This window comes from Capra hircus, chromosome 19, assembly GCF_001704415.2.
Source record: "Capra hircus breed San Clemente chromosome 19, ASM170441v1, whole genome shotgun sequence".
NCBI lineage: Eukaryota > Metazoa > Chordata > Mammalia > Artiodactyla > Bovidae > Capra > Capra hircus.
In genome coordinates this window covers 49,452,563-49,466,880 of record NC_030826.1, presented here as the reverse complement: position 1 = coordinate 49,466,880, position 14,318 = coordinate 49,452,563, and the positions used below count along the sequence as shown (strand labels likewise).

Genomic DNA, 14,318 nt, shown 5'->3' with positions numbered 1-14,318 from the left:
AACCCAGCACTGGTAAAGGGAACCTGACCCTGATGTGGCCCCCGTCAGTGCTGGTTAGGGGCTCAGGGTTACCTGATGCCAGGTTAGTGGCTCGTGGGCCCATCAAGGGAGCGCAGATTTTGAACAGGTGTGGCAGTTTTGTGGGGCCAGATCTCTCCTCCAGCAGGGTGTCAGCTAAAAGAGCCTTTGGAAGTCACTTAGAGAGCAGTCCACGCTGGTTTGTGGAGATCGTGGGCTGTGATTGCATCATTGTGGCTGGGGATAAAAATCCCCAAACATCGCATGTTAACTAAAAACAGTCTGTGCCTGAAGCAGGCACAGATGGACTTTTCTGATGAGCTGAGTAAGACGACCCAGGCAGCAGGGCCTGAGAAGTCTCAAAAATAAAAAAAGGTGCCAAAGATGGGTATGAGAACTGAGTAACTTGTTTCATGGAATATGAGAATGGAAGAAAGCAAATCTTTTGTATGATGTGATTTAAAGTATGTGTAGAGTGTAAACGAGTTAAAAAATTTGACTTTTATCCCCTCTCCATGTTTATGAAAGTTGAAAACTGGCTGTAAGAGCTTTTGGATGTCTTGATTGTGGCAACACTTCAGAGTCACCTTGTCTTAGGTGTGTAGCCGTGATCTTGTGCAAGGTGGGAAGAGACATGCTTGATTTATGGGGCATTTAGGGACACTGAAGGAAGTATTTGTGGAAGTACTTGCTAAACCACTGGGCAGAGCCTGAATTCAAGAGGCTGATTTTAGGAGTGAAGAAGGAAGCATGTCTGATATACTTCCCCTGGGTGAGGAGAAAGTCAGCGACAGAGCTCTCTCATGGTTTTGACAAGGAATGAAATAGCATTGGTTTCTTTCTAACTGTGAAAATAATCATGTGTGTTTTGGAAGATTAAAAAGAAGTGCAGAATAAGACTCACATGTACTGTCATCCCCAGAGATGTAACTGCTGGGTCTTCTGTTCTCCACTGTCAGTGGGCGTGTTGATCCCTGGCACCGGCGCAGGGGAAATGCAGGTTTGTTCCAGGGGCCGGCAGGCTGGCCTAGCCCCATGCACGAGTAGACTTTTTGTTAGTAAAATTAGCACCGCTGTTGGACACGACTGAGCGACTTCACTTTCACTTGCGTGCATTGGAGAAGGAAATGGCAACCCTCTCCAGTGTTCTTGCCTGGAGAATCCCAGGGACGGGGGAGCCTGGTGGGCTGCCGTCTGTGGGGTCGCACAGAGTTGGACACGACTGAAGCGACTTAGCAGCAGCAGCAGACACTCAACATGAAACTTCGTACCCTTTTGATTGGCTCTATTTTCTCCTTCCACGTTTGTTGAGATATAATTGACGTGTGGCACTGTACAAGTTTAAGGCTTACAGCATGGAGATTTGACTTACATACATCATAAAATGATTATTGCAGTAGGCTTAGTGATCAGGTATCTCATGTAGATACAAAAGTAAAGATACAGGAAAAAATTTTTTTTCCTGTGATGACTCTTTCTTTGTGATGACTTTGGATTTACTCTTTTTTTTTTTTTAATTGAATGAAAGATTTATCATATTCTGTAGTGCTTCCCAGTTTTCAGAAGTTCCACACACATAATTTCATATAATCTCATAATAACTCCTTTTTTCTCTATCCGTTATCGCCCCTCCCCCCCAGGTTTTACTCTCAACAACTTTCATATATGAATATATCAGTGTTAATTATATTTATCATGTTGCATGTTACATCTCTAATACTTATTCGTCTTATAGCGGGAAATTTTTACCTTTTTGACTGCCGTTCCCCAGTTCCCCTCCCTGACCCCTTTCTCTGGTAGCCATAGATTGTTTGATTTCTGATTGATTCTTAGGGATGAATTCCTAGAAGAGGAATGAACATTCTAGGGGTTTTAAATGCAGCTACTGGAAAGGTTGATCAAGTTGAAAGTCTCCCTTTCCCCAAATGTTTGCTAAATTTGTTAAATGAAGCATCATGTCTTTATTATCAGCAATACTGATTTGGTAGCATTCTGCTGAGCTTGACCTGGTGGAGTACTGCACTGTGTGGCGAGGAGGGCTGAAACCCTAAACGCTTCTTCTCCAGGTGTCCTCCAGAAAGGTGGTAGCCAGAGACCCCTGGTGGCCTGTGCTGCTGACTGGCTGCTCCTGCGCCATCTAGTGGTTGGGCGAGCTGGCGTTCGTAAGGTTGCGGCCGGGTTTTTATTTAGCGCATTAAAAGAGCTCCAGCTGATTTAGCTAGGCTGTAGGTGCACACCCAGTTTCCTTTAGCCGTAGAAAGGGCAGATGACCTCAGGTCTAGAGCTGCTCTAGGTAACCTGCTTCACAGGTGGGTTCTGACTCACCTGTCTTTCTTTGATGAGCTGTTACAGGGAGACCCTGGCTATGAAGAGTGGTCATCTGTGGCCTTTGACCCACTGTCTTCTGTTTTCTGGAGTTCCATGAGGGAGCTGCCTGTCTACCCTATCAGCTTTGAATGCTTCCCCTTACCATGTGTAGTTCATCTACAGCTGCATCCGTTTCCTTTCATCAACCAGAACCTTTAAACATGGGCTGTGCGTTCTGCAACTTTGTTACGTTGATGCCAAGACATTTGGATATGAGTGTTACTTTACAGAAACTTGTCAATGGAAAAATAGGCCTTTATTCTTCCTGATTGTACAGAAACTCATCAATGGAAAAATATGCCTTTATTCTTCTGATTATATTAGTTTTAAAAAGATGTTTTTGTCTAACTATGAAATCAATGTATGCTCCATGTGGAGAAGTTGGAACATAGAAAATTAGGAAAACCCCACCCATTTATAATCATAATACACAATACATGTGTTGTAGTTTTTGGTTTATTTTTCTGTGTTGTCACTGTATGGAATTTGCATAGCACAATCTCATTGAATTAACACTTGTTTTTTCACTTAATTTCACATTACCACTGATTAAATGGCTCCTTTATATTCCACTGTTTTTACTCTTAACCAGCTACCTCACGTCTTCCTCTTATCAGTAGTGATGTACTGACTAGCTTTGGGTGTAAACCTATTTTGATATTTGGGATTATTTTCTTAGGATAGTCCCCTAGAGGCCGCCTTCTGAGTCACAGGACACAAGGACATTGTTGAATCTGTACACCAGTGACTCTTGGGAGCAAGTTTTCAAAATCTCTGCCATCACAGGCAGCCTACAGCACAACCCTGTTCCCCCAGTTGCATTGTGCATTTGTTTTATTTATTACTAATGTTTAGATTGTAGTTCACTGACCGCTGCTGAGTTTCAACACATTAAGCTTATTTCGGACACCTCACGTCCTGTGTTGTAGCCCGATTTCTAATATCTGTGGGTTTCTCGGTGCTTTTTCTGTGCTAGTGTGCACTTTCTCTGTGAAGGCTGTTAGCTCAAGGAGGGTGTGATGCTTTCTCCAGGTGGTTGGTAACCTTTTTTTAAAAATTATTGTTTCTTTAAGGTTGTGCTGGGTCTGTGTTGCTGCGTGGGCTTTCTCTAGCTGTCGTGAGCGGGGACTACTCTCTCGTTGCCATGTGCGGGCTGCTTGTTGTGGCGCGCAGGCTCTCGCGTGCTCGGGCTTCAGTAGCTGCAGCACCTGGGCTGGGCAGTTGTGGCTCCCGGGCTCCGGAGCACAGGCTCGGTAGCTGGGGTGCACAGGCGTCGGTGCTCCATGGCACGTGGGGTCTTGCTGTGCCGGGGGTTGAACCCACTCCTGCACTGGCAGGCAGATTCTTTACCATTGAGCCCCCTGGGAAGCCTGGATGGTAGCCTTTCACTTCTTTGGACTGAAGTTTTTAATTCTAATGTCAACACGGTAGCTATTTTCTTTTATTTTTTACTTTCATGCTTAAAGGTTTACTGTCATAAGAGATGTGACAAAGAACCATATTTTTCTTATTTCCCCTTGCTCTTCTTTGGAACTCTGCATTCCAAAGTGAAAGGCAAAGGAGAAAAGGAAAGATATGTCCATCTGAATGCAGAGTTCCAAAGAATAGCAAGGAGAGATAAGAAGGCCTTCCTCAGTGATCAGTGCAAAGAAAGAGAGAAAAACAATAGAATGGGAAAGACTAGAGATCTCCTTAAGAAAATTAGAGATACCAAGGGAGCATTTCATGCAAAGGTGGGCACAATAAAGTACAGAAATGGTATGGACCTAACAGAAGCAAAAGATATTAAGAAGAGGTGGCAAGAATACACAGAAGAACTATACAAAAATGATCTTTATAACCCAGATAACCACAGTGGTGTGATCACTCAGCTAGAGCCAGACATTCTGGAATGCAAAGTCAAGTGGACCTTAGGAACTATCACTACGAACAAAGCTAGTGGAGGTGATGGAATTCCGTTTGAGCTATTTCAAATCCTAAAAGCTGATGCTGTGAAAGTGCTGCACTCAATATGCCAGCACATTTGGAAAACTCAGCAGTGGCCACAGGACTGGAAAAGGGCAGTTTTCTTTCCAGTCCCAAAGAAAGGCAATGCCAAAGAATGCTCAAACTACCGCACAATTGCACTCATCTCACACGCTGGCAAAGTAATGCTCAAAATTCTCCAAGCCAGGCTTCAACAGTATGTGAACCAAGAACTTCCAGATGTTCAAGTTGGACTTAGAAAAGGCAGAGGAACCAGAGATCAAGTTGCCAACATCCGTTAGATCATAGAAAAATCAAAGAGTATTCCAGAAAAACATCTACTTCTGTTTCATTGACTAGGCTAAAGCCTTTGGCTCTGTGGATCACAACAAACTGTGGAAAATTCTTAAAAGAAATAGGAATACCAGATCATCTTACCTGCCTCCCGAGAAACCTGTCTGCGGGTCAAGAAGCGACAGAACCGGACATGGAGCAACAGACTGGTTCCAGATTGAGAAAGGAGTGTGTCAAGGCTGCATATTGTCACGCTCCTTACTTAACTTATATGCAGAGTACCTCATGCAAAATGCCAGGCTGGATGAAGCTCAAGCTGAAATCAAGATTGCCAGGAGAAATATCAATAACCTGCAGTAATCAGTATGCAGATGACACCACCCTTATGGCAGAAAGTGAAGAGGAACTAAAGAGCCTCTTGATGAAAGTGAAAGAGGAGAGTGAAAAAGCTGGCTCAAAACTCAGCATTCAGAGAACTAAGATCATGGCATCTGATGGGGAAACCGTGGAAACAGTGAGAGACTTTATTTTCTTGGGCTCCGAAATCAGCAGATGGTGACTGTAGCCATGAAATTAAAAGACACTTGCTTCTTGGAAGAAAACCTATGACAAACCTAGACAGCATGTTAAAAGTAGAGACATTACTTTACCGACAAAGGTCTGTCTAGTCAAAGCTATGGTTTTTCCTTCCAGTAGTCATGTATGGATGTGAGAGTTGGACCTTAAAGCACGCTGAGCGCCAAAGAATTGATGCTTTTGAACTGTGGTATTGGAGAAGACTCTTGAGAGTCCCTTGGACAGCAAGGAGATCAAACCAGTCAATCGTAAAGGAAATCAGTCCTGAATATTCATTGGAAGGACTGATGGTGAAGTTCCAATATTTTGGCCACCTGATATGAAGAACTGACTCATTTGAAAAAAAACCCCTGATGCTGGGAAAGGTTGAAGGCAGGAGAAGGCGCCGACAGGATGAGATGGTTGGATGGCATCACTGACTCGATGGACATGAGTTTGAGCAAGCTCAGGGAGCTGGTGATGGACAGGGAGGCCTGGTGTGCTGCAGTCCCTGGGGTCACAAAGAGTCGGACATGACTGAGCGAGTGGACTGACTGATATTTTTCTACCTTTTTATTGTTTCATACAGAATTATTGATCCATTTGGAATTTCTTTTGTTATAGGTTATGTAACAGATTTTTTTTTCCCTCTTGTAACTAAATTCACCATTTTACGAACATTTCACTTTTCCTTTATTAATTTAAACACACAATAAGTTCTTACACAAAATAGGGTTGTCACGTCACCTGTGCTGTTTCACTCTCGGGCCAGGTGCCGTGTGGTAGCAGTACCGGTGAGCGGTGTGTCCGTCCCACCAGTGTTTGGCACGTTGTCCCCCTGGTAGGTCTGGTCCTGTTGTTAGAAGGTTTTGCTGCTCACTCTCTGGCGCTTACCTTTCTAGAGAAGGAAAAGGTGGGGCGGGGGGAGTCTCTGAAAACACTCGCATGTGTTTTCTGGGCTCCACATTGACAGTGGATGTAAGTTGTGATGTAAGTTTTCCTAAAAAGTAAGGAAGCAGAGGATTCAGAGATCTTTCAGTGTGTGCAGAAGGGTCTTTTTCTGGGCGTTACATCTGTGGTGTAGATGTTTTCCATTTTTGCTTATCTGTACTTTAGGACCTCTGCTGCCAACGTTACATTTTTGGTAAGAAAAAAAAAAATCTACTTGCTTAAATCTTTCAAAGGAGCCCTGGGTGTTTTACTGCGATTTGGCTACTTGCCTTGTATGATTTTGCCTAGGACTGGAAGTCAGCCACTGCAGGATGTGCACAGAACCTTGGGCTCCTGCTGACTCCGCAGGCGAGCGGGTGGAGGAAGCAGGGAGCGTGACCCCAAGTGGCCGGCGCCGTGGCTTGTGTCTCTGAGTAGGGCTTTGGGTCCCAGCCGGGCTGCCTGTCGGCCCTGTGGGCCACTCTGGCTGTACCCTTGCCTGTCCCGAGGGCTGCCCCACTGCGAATGCTGTGCCTGCCCACGCGGTGTGGTGCATGCCTGCTGGCGTGCTGTGGTGCTTGGCGGCTGGCTGTTGTCTTCAGCCTGTGGGCTGATCGGAGGTCAGGCTGAGGATCAGATCACTATGGGTGTGGCCCTCATCCTATCCGCACCCTCCCCCTCATCAAAGGGCTTTAAACAGGGCCAGGCACATTGAGATGGGTATATATCACCAATTATCCATTTTAGGTGATCCCCCTGAAGTGCAGATTTTGTGAAATTTTTGGCCCCTCTTCCCAGACCCGCCGAAACAAGACATCTTGAGGGTGTGGCATGTGAGTTTTCCTTGGTAACCAGCATCCTAAAGTTTGGTAAATCCTTGGTGACCGTGTCTCTGGGTGTGTGCCCTGTTGGGGGTGGCGGAAGACGGTAATGGCAGCTTTGTTTTTTTTGACCCAGAGACCTTCCACGTGGCTGCAGTATAATTCTAGTGCTGGGTGGTGGTGGCTGAGAGAAGAGGGGCCTGTGGGGGGTGGCTGGGGGGCTTCTGGTCAGGATGAGAGGGTCCTGCAGGGTGCAGAGGATGGTGCTGGGCTTGCCAAATGCTGCTCCTGGGGCGAGTGTGACCTGGCGTGTTTCCGTGGTATTGGTCCTCACAGGTCACCTCCCTATGCTGTCCCTGGGCCTCCCATCCTCCCCTCAGCTCTTTCCTCCTTGTTTGCCTGCTTCCTGTGTTTCTGCCCCCAGACTGCAGGCTCCCCTGGAGGATGGGGGCTCGGCCTCAGTCCTGGAGCCGGGGGACAGGCGTGTGCGCTGGTTGGAGAGGAGCGAAGGGGGCCCAGGCTTCAGTGTGGGAGCCTGAGGCTGGCTGCTGGCCCAGACCAGCGTGCAAGAGGGTGGGCAAGTGCCAGCACGTGGGGAGGGCTGCGCTGAGTACTCACCTGTGATGGGAACAGTGGGGCCGTGGACACGGCCGGCGCTCCGCATGGGGCTCTGCAGCAGCCAGAGAGGATGGGGAACGAGTCCTGAGGCAGGTGCGGAGCGGAGATCGCAGGTGGCAGTGCGGAGTCCCATGGGGAAGGGATGCCAAGTCGGGCCAAAGAGTGGCCGTTGCTGGGCTCGGGTGAAGGTGGGCCTGTGGTTCACGGGGCCTTGGGATGAGCAGAGGCTCAGGAGGCAGGAGCTGGGAGGGGAGGGACTGTGTGAGACTCCAGAGAGGTGGTGGTGGGAATTGCCACCCGAGGGCCAGGGTCTTCATTGGAGAGTGGTGGTAGGCCAGGAAAGGGTGGGCTCTTGTCAGCCGAGGCCAGGTTTGAGCTGTCACTACCTGTCTGTTCCCTTCCGGCAGGTTTGTCACGCGGCCTGACGTCAAGCAGAAGAAGATGGCGAGTTTCCTGGACTGGAGCCTGTGCACTTTGGCCCGCTCCTCCTTCCAGACCATCGAGGGGGTCATCGCCATGGACGGGACACTGCAGGCCCTGGTAAAATGAACACTGCCCCAGTGGGGCTTCAGCAGTCTGTGGGGTTGTGGGAACGGCAGGGACAGGCCCTGTTTAATCCCTTGGTTTCATTGCGAAGTGGCTGGAACACAGGAGACATTGAATCCCGACACGATGATCAACTCGGTTTCTTTCCTCTGCTGCTTTGCGCTGGGCCCTGGGACCCAGGGCTGGCCCTGTGCTGTTGACGATCGACTTTCTGCCCAGGTGAAGGGGATGGACTGGTGATGCTGTGCGTCGCCGCCAGGGGGCACTGGTGCCTACAGAGCAGAGCCAGGGCCAGTGGGCGGGCAGGGGAGTGTCCTCCCTGGGCTTCCTGCTGCTTAGACATGTTACAGAGGAAAATGGTTAGAACCAGCGTGAAGGGAACAAGGCAGGTGATTTGGAATTTGTTCTTGTTCAGATGCTCTGGGTGTTCGCACCACGTGCAGACCGCACCCGCACCCTTTCCTGGCTGCCTTCTTTGCTTGTCTGGTGGTACTTTTTCTAGTGTAGGCGGGGAGGAAAGTTTAGTTTAAATTCTTCAGGGGAGGGGATGCTGCCACACCTGAAGCTCTGGGGTCATGGCTCCCTTCCCTGGGCCCTGTGGTCCTTGCAGTGGGCGACTTTGTCCTTGTCTCTGAAGCTGGAGGGCCCAGGGCCTGCTTAGAGGAGAGCAGGGTGTTTTGGGCTGTGTTTAAACGGGGGCATTTGTGCCGTGACTCAGTGTGATGTCATCTTCTTGGGTGTCCTCCCATCTTCTCTCTTTGGCGGTGGCAGGTTCTGATGGTGTAGGAGGCGAGAGGGCCTGGGGAAAGTGGGGCTGATGGCGTGATAGCCCGGGGCAGAGGGTCAGGAGGTGGGAGAAGCAGAGGACAGCACTCTGCCCTGCCTCTTCCACTCCGAGAATGTTCTCTCATCCGTGTCTTTTCATTCACAATGTCTTCAGGAAGGACTGTCATTTAAATGATGAGACTATCTCGACATTTAAAAAAAAAACACCACCAAAAACCTTGAAAAATAAAACCTATCCTGAATTCCTGTAGTCTGTTGAGGTGATGTCTGTTTTTTCATGTGTCCTTTTATTCTGTAAATAAATGTAATACGTTATTACAATGCTTTTTAATAAGTTGAGATATAATTTGCATAGTACACCCTTTAAAGTTCAGTGATTATTTTGTACATGCACAAGATACAACTGTCACCTTTGTGTAATTCCAGAATACTCTGATCACCCCGAAAGGAAACCCCACACACATGAGCAGCACCTCCTCATCCGTCGCCCCCAGCACCCCCAGTTCCTGGCAGCTAGTGGCCTACTTTCTGTCTCTCTGGCTTTGCTTATCGAGGACGTTTCGTACTAGTGGAGTCGTGTACAGTGTGACCTTTTGAATCTGGCTTCTTTGGCGTCGTGTTCCCGCAGGACTTCCACGTTGTAGCCTGTCAGTGCTTCCTTCCTTAATACTCCATTGTAGTTACTCAGAATTCTGAGATACTCTGAATAACGCTGATCTGAAAACTCCTGTGTAAGATTTTGTTTGAGCATATATTTTCCGCTTCCTTGCTACAATAGTAGCAGTAGATTTTTTTTTTTAAGTGTAACAATTTATACTTCCTGTGTTTCTGAGGTCTTCTAGAAACTTTTTATGGCAGACCCACCTGTCATATTGACGAAACATGGGTATCAGCTTGTGGCTGCAGGCAACTCTTGTTGCAGCCACCTGTGTGGGGAGGTGCTTCAGGAGGACTCTGCTTTGTTGGGGGTTGGTGCTGGGGAAGGCTGGCCGAGAACGGTGCTGAGCGTGGAGCAGGGGGGAGGGAGTGGTCCTAGTCACCAGGCTCTCGCTGCAGAGTTCCTGGGTGGGCGTGTGCAGCGCATCGAGTTCTGGTGAAGAATGGGGTGAATAGGGCTGAGATAGTTTATTTGAAGGTTTGAGTGTAAGTGGATTCTTAGTTTTTTGGGGTGAGTCACATTGAGAAGTCTTAGGTCATAGAGAAACAAGGGTCTGATGAACGCCGCTGAGCCTGTCAGTCCACTTGGGCCTGCAGGGTAGACCCGTCTGGACATGGGTGCCGCTTCCTGACTCACTTTTGTCCTGCTTTAGACCTCTTCTGCCTAGTCTGGAATCTGTGTCCTTGATAGGCTCCTGGGGTCTCCTGGCAGCGCCCCCTGGCCTGGAAGCCACTCCTCCTGAGGCCGTTGCTGCATCCGGGTCAGGGCACCTGGGCTGTGGGTGCCTCCTCTGCGGGGCTGGAGCCAGCGGTGAGCACCCCCCGGGGCCTGCAGCTGGTGGGGCCTCTGTGGCCCTCGCCCAGAATTGGTGGCGGTGGGCTTTTGTGCTCAGGCCACCAGCGAGCGGTCCTGTGGCCTCCTCCAACTCAAGTCCTCGGGATGCTGGGGCCTCTTGGCTTGAGAAGGTTATGGGGTCACTTCCTGCCCAGTTTCTGCTGTGGCTGGGCCCAGAGGTCCTTTCTTTCTTTCTTTTTTTTTTTTTTTGAACATTTTTGATCCTCTCACTGCTTGTTTCTAGGTTGTTCCCAAGTTCTCCTTCTTCCCGCCTGGGGCACAGGTGTTGGCGAGCCCGCTGCCACCCTCCTGCCCCTTCACTGGCCTCAAGTGGGGAAGGGCTTTATACCGGGAGGCCTCCCCGTTTTACACTCAGGAGGAGTGAAGGCCTGTTGTGTCTTCCTCCTGAGGAGTAAAGTGATTTTCTCAAAGCCTTAGCAAAGTTGAACCTCACGTCCCTGCCCCCGTGTTGGCCCAGAGGAGGAAGCCCTGCAGGCCGAGGTGCTTTGGCAGCCACGCCCTGGTGCTCTCTGGGGAGATGTGCCCTCGGCGAGGGTATTGCCTGCTTCGAGAGTTCTGCCAGGGGAGGTGGCTCTGCTGTGCTCCCGGGGGCAGGCCCATTTCTTCTGTAGCCTCAGAAGCCCGGTGGTTCCTCTGGAGAAAAAAAAAAAAAAGCCCTAGGGTCTCCCTGGAATCATGTGCCTTCTTTCCTTTCCTTTCTTTTGAAGGAGAAATCTGGTCTAATTGCTGCTGCTGCCGCCGCCTGCCCGGGCAGGAGGAAGCAGTGTTGGTGCTGAGCTCTCCCGGGCAGGAGCGGTTTCGCCATGAGCTCGTCAGACCTGAACGGGGAGGCTCGGCGTCCGCTGTGCATGACGAAACCTGCAGGCGCGCTGCGCTTCAGGATTCCATCTGCCTCCTTTGATGCACTTGGCTTCACTCTATCCACCTGCTCATTAGTGTGGGTTAGGCGAAACAGGTGGACTCGTAACAAGTACCGTCGAAACTGGGGCTTGATTTTTATTTCCCTAGAAGCATATTCCTCTTGCAGCAGTGATTTTTTTTTTTTTTTAAACTCTTGTGGGAGGGAAACAAGTATCCGGCGGCTTCATGTCATTGGAAGGCTCCTTAAGTCTATCTCTTTGGAACATTCTTTGGTTTAGGCCCTCCTTAAGCATTAGGATTAGTGGAAATCTAGGAAATTCAAGGAAAGGAAACACAGTATTAAAAATGGAGGCTGGTGGCCATTTGGACTTGCTGCACTCTGCTCGCACCAGCAGCTGTGCCCTCCTCACCCTGGCCCTGCAGGTTCATAGACCGACGGGTGGCTCTCTGTGCGCCCTGCCTTGCCACTCCGTGACCCCCGCCCTGGCACTGGACAGGGGTGCTCTGTCCTCTTTGCCAGCGTCTGGGGTATGTCCCCCCTTCACAGTGAGGCTTCTTCTGTCCGTTCTATCACTGTCAGAAGTACACCTTGTTAAAGGGTGAAACAGTCACAGACAACGTGAAAAGCCAGGGAGGTGAAGAGAAGGCGCTGGCTCACTCAGAACCTTTCTCATGAGGGTGTGATGCCTGTCCGTCCAGGGTTCTTTGGAAACAGCACCCAGTGGTTTCATTTAAGGTGTTTGGCCAGAGGACAGACGAACCTGCTTGGGATTTTAGTCATAGCACTTGCCTGGAGCAAGGTTCTGGGTGGAGGGACGTGGGGTAAGAACCCTTTGAACGTGGCCGTTTTCAGGGTGTGCACGTCTGTGAAAGGTTCCTGTGCTGTCGTCAGATTCAGCAGAAATAAGGCACCTTCAGTTTCCCCCTGTGTCTGAGACGTGGAGCAGCCAACTCCGAGGCCGCTTTCGTCTCACGTGACTCATTGTTTTCTGCGCGGCGGGCGGCCCAGTGCACGGGTTTTGTTAGAACACGCACGGTGTGAGGCTGGCCTCCGTTTCCCGGCGGCCTGGTTTGTACACCTGCTGTGTGGTGGGGTGACGTGTCCTGCAGGACAGGTGCGCCCTCGCCGGCGGCCCAGCTTGGGCCCACGCTTGCAGGGGAAGGGACTCGGCCATCGCCGCGCCCCCCCCGACGCTTGAGTGAGAGAGAGACACAGAGCTCTGTGCCCTGCGGGAGACAGACGCAGACTGTCTGGCCAATGTCCCTCCACCCAGGTGGCGGTGCCCCGCCTCGAAGCCCCCACCGACCCGGCTGCCTGGCCACCCTCCCCTGCCCTCCAGCGCGCTGTCTGTGCCCCAGTCTCCCTGACCTTCGTCCCTGGTTTCTGTCCTTGCTCCCAGAGCTCCGGCTCTGCTCACCTCTGGTGCTTCAGGCTCCACAGCTCAAGGCAGTGTCTGCCATGCTGTGGCTTTGCCCTTCTCCTGCCCGAGTTCTGAGTGCGGCCCCGTAGCAGAGGAGGGTGCCGGCCGGCGCTGTCTGTGCCCCCCAGGCCAGGTCCAGTGCCGAGCCCCACGGCAGGGACGTGGCGCGAGGTGTCTCCCTGGCCCAGCCCTCCTTTACTCCATGCTGGCTGCCCCCGCCGCCTCCCCCCAGCCTCCACCCAGGTCCTCGCCTCAAGCGTGGGTGTCTGCCCGCTGCTGCCCGCCCTCCACTCGGCGGCCCGCCCCGTCTTGAGGGTCCTTCTGGGCAGGGGCACTGCCTCTGGGTGTTCTGCGTCCCATGCTCGTTTCTGCTGCCCACGTGGCCTGCCCCGTCAAAGCCCTTCGGTTCAGTAGGCTCAGCTCTGCCCTTCTGGTCCCAGGCGAGGCTCTTCTCCCCTTTCTCCTCGTGTCTCCCTCCTCGTGTCTCCCTCCTGCACATAGTCCTGTCTTCCTGCTGGGCTCGGCTCCCGAGCTCGGCCCCTGCCCCTTCCTGCGTCCTAGCCAGCTCTGCTTGGGACTGCTCTCTGGGGAGCATGGCCCCTCCTCTGACCTCTGCGCTAGGAGCTGTGCAGCCTCCATGTTGATCGTTTCTCAGTTTCTGGGATTGGGATCGTGTGTTTAGTATCCTTTGTATGTCATGTGTTGGCAAATAGTTTGTGCAGTCAGTAGTTTTGGTACTCGTCAGTCGACTGAGAGTCTGTTTTCATCTGAGGAATCTTTAGCAGTAAAGTCAGTGGTCCTATTGAGGCCCGTTTGGGAGGGATCGGAAGTCCGCTGGTGTGGCTCTGCCCCCAAGACTGTCCCTCTGGTCTTTCCCATCCTCGGGGTTTAGCTTCCCAGTGTGGAGGTCGAGGTGCAGCAGCATCTTTACTGCTCTTCAGATTGATTCTGATCCTTTTAAGGGCAGAGCTTTGAGCTTCTTTAGCTTCATGGTGTTTGAAATTCATGTATTAGGGGTGGCGGAAAGCCTGCCTCTGCCTTTGTGAGGCTGCTTGTGGTTTGTGGTGTCTGACCAGGCTTTGTCGGGGTGGCTGGGCCAGGTGAGAGCCACCTGAGTAGCTTCCCAGTCGTCTGCCCCCTACCTGGAAAAACGGCTCCTCCGGGTGGTGAGGCCAGAGGTGGCCCAAGTGCTTGGGTCTGGGGAGGGGTCATTTAAATGGGACCATCAAAGTGCAGCTTGCTGTTAGGATCCTGACCTCTTCATGTTCTGCTTGGAGCGGTTGAGAAAGCTCGGCGGCTAATAAGGTGGTAGAATGCATCGTCACAAGCAGGTTGACGTCTGAAGACAGGAGGGCATGGTTGTCTGGTGTCCTCTGAGCTCTTGTGAGGCCTCCTTTTCCAGGTGGGACGCTGGAAGCTGTGGTCAGGGGCTGGGGTGGGGCTCCATCTGCCTGCCTGGGAAGGTGTGTGTTTATGGTTGGGATTTCACCGTTAGGTTAGGGAAAGATTGAACACACAGCGGGAAGATAAAGCTAGATGTGATTGTTTTGATTGTTTAAACATTTCTTTATAACTGTTAAGTATTATTTACATATTTATGTACTTAAAATCCTTTTAAGTTTA

At 50.8% G+C, this 14,318-nt stretch overlaps 1 protein-coding gene across 2 annotated transcripts in view; it reads left to right on the top strand.

Annotated features, from left to right (window-relative positions):
• TBCD (tubulin folding cofactor D) overlaps positions 1-14,318 on the top strand; it is a 144,049-nt gene that overhangs the window by 13,216 nt on the left and 116,515 nt on the right. For both annotated transcript variants that reach the window (XM_018065386.1, XM_018065385.1), the window contains exon 7: positions 7,976-8,108. In XM_018065386.1, the coding sequence (XP_017920875.1) occupies positions 7,976-8,108 (133 nt within the window). The remainder of the gene's footprint in view (positions 1-7,975; positions 8,109-14,318) is intronic.